A 10,946-nucleotide genomic window follows, 5' to 3' on the forward strand; every position below is an offset into this window, starting at 1 on the left:
ACTTTTGTTCTTTTGAATACTGGTAATTCAGGACTAGGTAATTGAAGGATGCAGAGAGGCTTGAATTATCCTGATATTATTCAAATAAATGCCTCAAATTAACATTTTACTTGCTCTAGAGTCAGCCCTGTTCATGCTGGGTTTTGTCCCATGGAAAGTGTTCTTTTTTAGTATTTTATGACCACCGCACCCCTCGTATTAAAGCAGAAACACTTTGTTAATGTCTAAATGATGATATTATCTTTAGACTATAACCTAAGCCTTCTTTTTCACTTTCATTTATTTTTCATTTAATTTTTTGTTGAACTGCTCTAGGTACATACAATAGTCATACTAGAATTATAACAAAAACTAGCTGTCCTCTGCCCAACCTACCATGTCCTGTTCCCACTTTCCTGAATCAGTCATTTGGCTTTCCTTCAGATGTATTCTCTCGTATCCTGTACGGCTAAATCACATGCTCCTACAGGTTTTCAATTTTAGATATTCTCTCTGTTACATATTGGCATTCTACTATAGCAGGTAAAAATGACAGCTAATAGTTACAAAGCATTATATGACTGTTGTAACCTTCACAACAACACAATATGGTAGATACTAGTATTATCAGATTTTGCAGGTTGGAAACCAAGGCACAGAGAGATTATGTATCTTGTCCAAGTTTATACAGTAAGGATAATAAATTGTGGAGCCAGGATTCCAAAACTCAGTATTCTCCATGATGAACCAAACTTGTCTGTCTCTATTTCAGCACCCAACACTGCCCCCCACCCAACACACACACACATACACACACACACACACACACACACACACCCCTACCTACATCCTCTTGCCACCATTAATATAGTTGGGATTAAATATATCTTTGAGATTAAATCAGTATTTGGTGTTTATTATTACTGTGGCTATCTAAGTACGATTCACAGTGAATGCATGCAGTATGCTATATGGTATTCCCTTTCTATAACATTACATTTTCTGAGGAGAAAATAATTTGGACTTCTTAGTTTCCAATTCATTTATTAACATTTTTCTGGAGACAGAAATCTTCTTTCAGTGCATTCAGACGAATCAGGCGTCTCTCAGTTTGTTCATAGAGACAACCTCTTTCCTCCTGCCCTACTCTGGAGTGCTGCTATCTGGCAGTGCTATACAGCTGCCTTCCCGGAGTTTCCCATATACATCATTCTGGGAATTTCTTTTGCTTCTCTCCTGTCTAGAGCCCTATTTCCTGAATCTGTCCTTTCTCATTTTTGGTGTATGCTCTTGTTTTGGTAAACAGATCTCCTTCTTCCTAGGGAGGTGGATGCTAAATTTGTTGAGACTCTGCCTGTCTGATAATATCTTCAGTTTGCTCTCATACTGGATTAGGTGTGTTTGGCTGGGTATAGAATTTTAGATAGGAAATTATTTTCCCGCAGAATCTTGAACACATTGTTTCCTTTTCTTCTTTTTTCTAATGTGTCTGTTGAGAAGCTCCATTTCTAATTGCTAATCCCTTGGAAGTTATTACGATTTTCTCTTTATTTCCCAGTGTTATGATTTCTTGTTACTTTGTCATGATTCTATTTTCATTCCTGACCTGTGGCACTTGGAAGGCTTTTTCAGTCTTGAAACCTATATGCTTCAATTCTGGGAAATGTTTTTATACGCTGTCTTTGAATGTTTTCTACATTGTAATTTCTCTGTTCACTCTTTCTAGAAATCTTATTTTTGTAATGCTGGACATACTGAATCAACCCTCAGGTCTTTATCTTTATCCATACTTTATCCATCCTTTTTATCTTTACCCATACTTTTGCTTTTTCTAGTTCTTTCTAAGGTATTTATTGACCTGTACCTTCCAATCTTTCTAAATTTTTTTTTATTTTTGCTGTAATAGTGTTAATTTCTAATAGTACCTTATTGGTTTTCTCTTTGTTTCCTCTTTATAGCATTATACATGCAAGACTTGCTTAAATTGTGCAATCAAATATAAATGTATATTTTTGTCTTTTCTTCCTTTTTGCAAAAAAGGTGGCAAGCGATAAACACAGTTTTGTCTCTTGCTTTTTCTCACCTGACACATTAAAGTTCTTTATGTATTCATGTATAAAGAGTTTCTTTATTCTTTTATATAGCCACATATTATTTCATTGTATGAATGTACTATTTTTAACCCTTCATTTTATTGACATTCTGGTCATCTCCTTTTGACTTATAGCAGCTCTTTATATTTTATGTATTAGAAAGACTAACCCATTGTAATATGAATTGCAAACATTTTCTCGGTTTTTCTTTTCTTGTTAAAAATGTTTAGGGGTGCCTGGGTGGCTCAGTCGGTTGAGCGGCCGACTTCGGCTCAGGTCACGATCTCGCGGTCCGTGAGTTCGAACCCCGCGTCGGGCTCTGTGCTGACAGCTCAGAGCCTGGAGCCTGTTTCAGATTCTGTGTCTCCCTCTCTCTAACCCTCCCCCGTTCATGCTCTGTCTCTGTCTCAAAAATAAATAAACGTTAAAAAAAATTAAAAAAAAAAAAATGTTTAAAGTTCTCATTGTCTCCCTATGTTATCTCTGTTAACTTTGACTTCCATTTTTCTGTTTATTTTGGTCCCTGTCTTCCATAGTAGCACTTTACTCAAATGTCTGATGATTCCTAACTCATTTATATTAAAGAACAAAACAGTAAAGCTGAATAGAAGCTCTGATTTTATGGGCGAGGCTCTCTGACTGGTAGATGTTGCTTCATATACACACTGGCAAGGACTAGGCTCTTTTTTTGTGAAAATCCTGAAGTGGCAGTATTTGTAGGTCTTTTCTCTTGGCCAGTTGATTTATCAAGCTAAGGCAACTACAGTCTCCTGGTAGAGTCAGTAACCTGAGTGCCAAGAATCCATGAGTCAGACCAATAGGAGACGGGGTTGAGAATTCTATTCTCACTTTCTCACTGAGGGAAATGTTCATTTAATCTCATGGTTTCCACCCCCTTCAGCTGAATTCAGAGTCTCTCTGGTTCATGCCTTGCAAATTGTAACCTCCAGTCTTCCTTCACATTGGGAAAGGGACAGTCACCTGGCCGCATTGGGTTGGAGAGGTAATCTGGGATATGAACTATTACTGCCACAGATTTTTCAAATCAACCTCCCACTCTCAGCACCCACTCAGCACCCACTGTCGCCAATCAATTTGTTGGGTTCCCTGACTGAAAGTTTAGATTTCTGTGTCTTCTCCTCTACTAAATCAATTCCACAGGTCCATCAACCTTCCTGTTTCTGAAAGTGTTGGTATTTTGTCTGTTATCATCTCCTCGCTCACTTCCCTCATTCGTTGAGATTTATACCTTTTTTTTATTTCTTTACTTTCCTTTTAGCATTGTTTTGTAAGAAAGGGGTGGCAAATGAGTGTATTTAATCCACCGTGTTTAATTGGAAGTCCCTCGGACATCCTTTAATCAGCCAGGGTTTTTTTTCCATTTCTTCCCTTTCTTGTCTTTGGAAATGCTCCAAAGTTCTGTTTAGGGGCACCTGGCTGGCTAAGTCGGTAGAGCAGGTGACCCTTGATCTCAGGGTTTTAAGTTCAAGCCCCCTGTTGGGTATAGAGTTTACTTAGAAACAAAATCTTTCTTTAAAAAAAGTTATATTCAGACAAATAAATAAAGTAAGAATTAGAACTTTCAGATGGTGATGAGGATCAAATATTTCCTAGAACCCTGAGAGTAGACTACATGGTCTTTGTAAGCGAGCACATTTCTGAGGCCGTAAAACTCCACCTCGGGTTCTCATCCACATATGTCCTCATGTTAGGAAGTAGCATTCCCAGAAACACTGTTTTTGTCTGATGTACCAACAAGAGGGAATTTATTAATATGTAGGCTACCCACCTTCAGGAGAGAACTCTTCTCTGGAAGATTCTTATACCTAGAGTGTGAGTAATATCTCATGAAAATGAATGCATCTACCTAGAGGGAAATTCACTTAGGGAACAGAACTGTTCCAGGGCTTGCCTTGTCCTTCTTCCCATAGGCTCACTAAGTATCAATTATTGATGGGAAAACAGCATTGCTGCTCCCTAGTTTCTTCTTTTTCCCCTAGACTTACCTACTTAGGGTCTTCCAACATGCTGCTACTCAGTAGTCATATCCCCTTAGCATCTTCTTTATATGATTAAGGTTCAAGCTTTTTGGAGATTCAAGATATCACCAGGGAATCCATGTCAATCAGCTAGAAACAGCTCTTGTTTCCACTCGACCAGCATTACTATGCTTATTATCTTATTTGACTCTGATAAAAATTCACTGGACTAGAATTGTGCCTGGATTCCAGTCAGCATTCTTGAGAAATTACTTCCAGAACTGAATTAAAAGTGTTCAATAAATATGCGTTATTACATGACTATAGCTTTTATTGTTTAAAGAGTGGTTTATATGAAAAGAAAATAATTTGCCTACTGGAATGAAGTGTTCTTCAGTGTGGTTTGTATGAGGATAATTTCCATTTTTGGTGAGCTGTTTAGTGGTGTTGTCTTGTAACTTGACCACAATTTTATCTAATTCTGGCCTTTATGGTTTCTCTTCTGCTTAGGCATAATGACATCAACAGAAAAATGAAGAAATCCTACAGCATAAAGCACATTGCTGAGCCAGAGTCAAATGAACTCTTCTTGTAAATCACTTTTTTATTATCTCTCATTGCTGCCCTTGGGACACCGTTTGGAAGTTTCTGGACTATCCACTATGGAAATAGAATCATGAGAACAATGCCTCACCAGCAGAAGAACAATATCAGGATGCCTTAAATTTATAGTAGTAGACTCTATAATACACATTTTGGGGTGATATTTGTATATATAACTTGTTTCTAAAGAGATGCTGTTTAAAAGCATGATCGGGCAAACGTTATGTTGTTTTGAGCGTGGATTGGTTCAACCTGCCCACACAACGTCCACCAAGCCACCGGTACCATCTTTTATTTCATCCATTGCATGGGTGTTTGCTAATGTTGATTGAACATTCTTTTTCCAGTAAAATGGGCAGTTTGGCTCAGCTCCTCAGTGAGACCAGGTCAGTGGTACTGTTTTCTGTCAAGAGCGTTTTTTCTGTCATTTTCTACTTTTTGTATAAAGGAAATAAAACAATGTTAACAGCACCTATAAGCTCGAGGCACCTACTTTCTAATCAGCCTATGATGTTCTGGTCTCTTAGGGACCTTGAGAGTATTTTGATTGCTGATATTTTATTTCAGGAACAAACTGCCGGGTTTAGCTATTTTCCCATAGGGGTGAAATAAAACATTCTAGTTTTCATTAAGTACTAAAGGATCAGACAAGTATATAAAGTAAGTCAATTCCTTCTGTCTTCTCAAATCCCAGCGTTGACATGAGAAAATACTAATGACAGCTAAGGATTCAGCCCCTGCTTGGGTCACTTTTTCTGTCTATAACACATTATGAGACCTGTCTAATCCCTTTAGGAGACAGTGTGGAGCCTGAGTTTATAACAACCCTATTGTTGATACAGCTCTTTGAATGCATGTAAGCAGTAAGTTCCAGATGGTTTCGTCCTATCATGTAAGAATATATTTCTGTTGAAACTTCAAGAGTTTTATTTTCAAAGTGTTGGCATGGCCCATAAGAGGCCTGTCAAATTTGAGTTGGGAAGTCAAATGTGTTCTTACCAGTAGGAGAGAGTACTGTATGCTATTCACAGTTACTAGCAGTGTTTCTGCGGTCAACTGTGGACCATTCTGTATCCTGGTGGGCACCAGAGGCCTAGAGACTGAGTTGAGAGGCAATCTTGCCAATGTGGATCGTGTGACAAACTTAAGCTTGACAAGACAAAGGAAGGTATAGAAAAAGGGCCTAATACTCAAATGCCTTTTATGTACTAGCCACACTTATGTGGAGATATTACCGTTACCCTTTTATAGCTTCAAAATTAAAACTTTGGAAAGCTTAGGTCCTACGTCTGAAGTCATGCTGTGTGTCACTAGCAGAATTGGCTCCCGCACAGGTGTGCTCATTATCACCACGGCACTGTCCTACCTGTCCTGCCCCATGTCCTCTCTTTAGTGCGTTACCCACTGGACTAGCACACAGGAATCATGAGTTGTGGGTATGGGTTCCACTTCTGGACAACTCTGGTCGTGGGCAAGAAACCTTGCCTCCTCGAGAAATCTGGAAAAGAGCAAGGCCAGTAGGTAAGTTCCTTTCCATCTAGGCATTTCAACCAGTTTGCTCTGTCCTTGTTGGGTCTTATGAGTTCCCCTGGTTAGAGCCCAGTGCCCTGTGTGGTTCCGCCTTGCTCACCTTGTCTTTTCCTCGAATGAGATGCCCTATTTTGATTTGGGCCCCTTGGACTCAAGTACTCTTTCTCCTTCTTCACATTTCCCTGCTGCATCCTGGTGTTGAAATTCTAATAGAGAATCTATGGCCAGCACGTGGGAAACCTAGATTCCTGTGTTTTCCGCCTGCTGCTGAAGAGATGACAGTAGAGTGACACAGCCAACCTTTTGGACTTAGTTCTAGAATGGGGCTTGCAAAGGAATGGGGACCCAGAGAGTGCTCTCTCTGTCCCCCTGAGGCACCCTAGCTTTGTTCTTAGACAGACTGGGTCTTTTAACTTAAAAGTTGAAGGGGGCTGAGCATTGTATAGCGATTCTGTGAGCCAGACACCGAGTTCTCAATGAAACATAGCAGAGAAAACCAAGAGTTTGAAAGAAAGAGATGCTACCTTGACCTAGAAAATTGGCATTTCAGTTGTTTATTGATGCAAGAACTTCATTTATTGATTTTTTTGAATGTTTTTAGATTTTTTTTAAGTTTTTATTTATTTATTTTGGAGAGAGAGAGAGAGAGGGAGAGAGAGAATCCCAAGTACGTCCTGCACTGTCAGCACAGAGTTCGACGTGGGGCTCAATCTCACACACCACGAGATTATGTCCTGAGCCAAAATCAAGTCAGATGTTTAGCCAGCTGAGCCACCCAGGCGCCCAACGCAAGCATTGCAGATACCACAGTACTAAGCCCAGAAGAGAAAAGAATTAAAAAAAAAAAAGAGAGAAAATCAAGGAAACGGAGACTAGCCAGACTGCCGAGGCAATGCATTCTGTGTCTAATGATGTTGTTAGGACACCAAAGATGCTGATCCTTAAATCAGGCATGTTCACCGTCTTTACCATCCAAGTTCTTTATGAAATGGATAAATTATGCTTGCTTGAAATAAATAGAACTGATGTGTTCCTTACCACAAGCTTAGTTTTGTGCAGACTTTGTAAAATGAACACACAAAGTCTTCTACCTTTACAGAAATGGAGACACACTTAGATGTTAAAGAAAGAGACAGTGTGTTTCCTTTAAGCTGAAGTCTGGGGCCCCTGCCCCACCTCCCTCCCCCTGGGCTAGTAAAGTGAGTGAAGCTCTAACTGCATGCCTAATTATATGCAGCAGAACAGGAAACTCAGCCCCACTGTAAAAAACTCTCTCAGCATCTGTCTGCATCTTTTAAAGACCAGCTTCTTTTATGCCACTGAAGGGACTCGTATTGCCAAAGTTCAAACATCAAATTAACCATGTTTCTCAGAAAAGATAACAAGATACCAAACCTTCACCACTTTGACTGGATTGAATTCCCATTCTTTATTCTCACAAACTAATGTTTATTAGTTATCGAGACCTCACCTCTAAGAAGAAACTTCTAGAGGTGCATCGTGGCGTTAGGAGTGGGGTTGAGACTCTTAAAGGGCATCTTCAAGTAAATTTTGAAAATTAATTTTTTTCCTCAAAGCAAATATTCGCAGACAACATACTGGATCATACGTGCTAGAGGAAATAACTATAAAATATTTAAATAACTGCCTGAAAGACTCCCTGATACAGAATGGGTTAAATGTTACTTCTTCAGTAGCCACCTATATGCATAATTGGAGTTGAACTGATAAGGCCGAGTAAGAATAAGGGATCCACTGCAACAGGATTGATACCATTTCCCCACGTAAAAATGGAGTCTATGCTGTCTATTGCCTTATAACTCTCATTTGTTGATCAGTCTCTCTAAAAGTCCTGTGTTATCTCTGGTATTATTCCCCCTTTATTCTTCACTGCACAGTTTAATATAACTTTTTCAGTGCTTGATTCCTGTCTCCTAATGAGACCCTATGTTTCTTTTTTAATGTTTATTTATTTTTGAGAGAGAGAGAAAGCGGGCAGGGGCAGACAGAGAGGGAGACACAGAATCCGAAGCAGGCTCTATGCTCTGAGCTGTCAGCACAGAGCCCGATGCGGGGCTTGAACTCATGAACTGCAAGATCATGACCTGAACCAAAGTTGGACGCTTAACCAACTGAGCCACCCAGGTGCCCCTATGTTTTGTTTTGTTTTGTTTTGTTCATCTCAAGAAGAATCTTTATGTCACCTCTCATAAATGGTGGCTAAATATCTACTGGCAATTTTTTTCAGTATTTTTCAACACCTACAACCCTTATATCCGTCTTATTTTCTTCTCATTTTTCCCCATTCTTCTTCCACCCCTTCCTCCTCCTGTTTTTCCCTTTTTCTCTCTTGCTGACATCTCCACACCCCATTTTTTCTCCTTTGTCTGCCCTAGGCTCCCAAGATCTGGAAACCCTTTTCATAGGATCTTCCTTGGAAGAAGCCTGGCAGAGGGGTTGCAGTAAATAGAAACGTGCTAGACCCATACTTACAATGAAAAGGAAATCTCTCCTTTCTTGCCACAGCACAGAAGCAGAAACAATCCTCTTTCTATATGCCGATGTGGTCAACAGATTCTGATGGAGCCCGTGCCAAGAATGGGGTCCTGTGCTAGGCTCTCTCTTGGAATAAAAATAATTAAAAAAAAAAAAACACCCAGAAGTTGGCATTAACAACAGCGGGAGCATACAAGGATACATAAGTTAACAAATTGTGTATTTGGAAGGACCTGTGGGGAAAAAAAGTATTGTAATTGATTCATAGCTTATTGGTTCTCAAACTCTGCTGAACATTAGAATCTCCTGGGGGAACTTTTAAAAACTTGATGCCCAAGCCAACCCTATAATAAATAAATTCAATTCTCCCGGGTGGAACCCAGACATCAGTATTTGTAAAAACTTATCCAAAATTCCAATTAGGCCACCAATCTTTAAAACCAATGCCTTGCTACTCAAAGTGGGGCCAGGCAACGTGGCATTGGCATCAGCTGGGAGCATATCATACATGCAGAATGATCTGGCATCCACTGTGGCCTCTGCTTCTAATTTTGTGATGCTGTGAATTGTCCTTTGAGACAGTAATTGAGAAGACAGACAGAAAAAGACCCTTCCTCAAGGAGAGGGGAAGAATGGAGAGCCCTTAGCCCTGGTGGTGGATATGAAGAGAGTATTAGGTGTTTTAAAGAAATATCAGTGGGCCCATCACACTCTTCTTCTGTTTAGTGAGTCTGTGTGTTTAATGTGTAACTGTGGAAATCATATTCAACTGTAATTTCCTATGCAGAAAGTTAAAAATCATATAGAAAGGGAGACGTCTTTTCTGAATGGGATAGGTAGAAGAGAGAACAATTTTTCAATAAGGGATCTTCGTTTTTAATTTTTATTTATTTTTTTGAGAGGGAGAGAGACAGAGCATGAGCAGGGGAGGGGCAGAGAGAGAGGGAGACATAGAGTCCAAAGCAGGCTCCAGGCTCTGAGCTGTCTACACAGAGCCTGACGGGGGGCTCGAACTCATGAGCCATGAGATCATGACCTGCGCTGAAGTTGGACGCTCAACCGACTGAGCCACCCAGGCGCCCCTACTTTTTAAATCTTAGAGTAGCTTTTCCATTGTTATTTCTCAAGATTGTCTAAAATCTATACATAAAAAATCAAATTATCCAGAAGCTACCCACCTGACAGTGTTGTAATGAAGACCAAACACAGCAAAGCAAGGACTAAAACCCATCCTCAGTGTTCCTCCTCAACCACCACTGGGGGGGCTTCCCCTGAATGTCAGCAAGACACAGGATATATTTTATGACTTCATGACTCAGTAGAGTGCCATAATGTATGCCAAAGACATTCCTCTGTTTACACAACACACATGCACACACACACACACACACACACACATGAATACACAGTCAGTGTCTACCATGTGCACAGCTCTGTCCCACGTGGTAGAAAGGCAACCATAAATCTAGGGTAATAAACGTATATAGCTTTTGATGAAATGTGGAAAGTCTGAGTTAAACCGGATCAATTTGGAAAATATAGCCATCTGTTGCAATGTTGTGCTCATATCCATAGGAATATCGTATAACTGTATTTCTTTTCCTTCTATGGTATTTGTTCTTGCAGTTGCCCAGCCAGTCAGGAACAAGGAAGGATTTAACAGCTATTATTTGTGGTCAGCAGTGCTAGCTGCCTTCTCAGGATCCTTTCTCTTGTTCTTCCCAATTAGGAGAAACCAGTTAAATGTTCTCAGGTAAAATCACTTTACCAGATGCACTGGCAATTAGGAACGGTCACGTGACTGTTCTGGCGAATGAAAAGCCAGTAGAAAGCATACGGTGCCTCCGAATGTTTTGTGGAGGAAGAAGCTTGCCTGGCATTTATCCTTTGCCGCTTTTCCCTTTCGGGCAGAGCAGCACCTCTTACAGCCATGAGAACAAAAGTTACATGCCAAAAAGGGACCAGAAGAAAAGAGATAGAACCCGGTTCCGTGAGCAGCTACACAGGCCTTGGACTCTCCCCCCAAATTATGTGAGTAAAATAAGCTCTTTTCATTGACTAAGTCTCTTCCATCTAGCTTCTGGGAAGAGTAGCCCAATATAAAACCGAAACGAGGTACTCATCCTAAAGAATAAAGAGTCTACATCTGGTCATTGGAATACAGCAGCGTTTCACAAATTATATTTTGTCTACCATTAGGTTTGGCAAATATTTTAGCTGTGCTTCAGGATAAAAGTATGTTTTGCTAGTTTGGAAAAAGAAAACC

The 10,946-nt window shown here is 40.0% G+C and overlaps 1 protein-coding gene across 3 annotated transcripts in view; it reads left to right on the forward strand.

The window, feature by feature from the left end:
- The window catches only part of LOC122486728 (synuclein alpha interacting protein), a 161,612-nt gene extending 156,487 nt beyond the window's left edge, over positions 1-5,125 (forward strand). For all 3 annotated transcript variants that reach the window (XM_043586244.1, XM_043586235.1, XM_043586251.1), the window contains one exon: positions 4,562-5,125. In XM_043586244.1, coding sequence (XP_043442179.1) covers positions 4,562-4,646 — 85 coding nt within the window. In that variant the 3' untranslated portion in view covers positions 4,647-5,125. The remainder of the gene's footprint in view (positions 1-4,561) is intronic.
- The last annotated feature ends 5,821 nt before the right edge of the window (positions 5,126-10,946 follow it).

The sequence above is a fragment of the Prionailurus bengalensis genome, chromosome A1 (assembly GCF_016509475.1).
Source record: "Prionailurus bengalensis isolate Pbe53 chromosome A1, Fcat_Pben_1.1_paternal_pri, whole genome shotgun sequence".
Taxonomy (NCBI): Eukaryota; Metazoa; Chordata; class Mammalia; order Carnivora; family Felidae; genus Prionailurus; species Prionailurus bengalensis.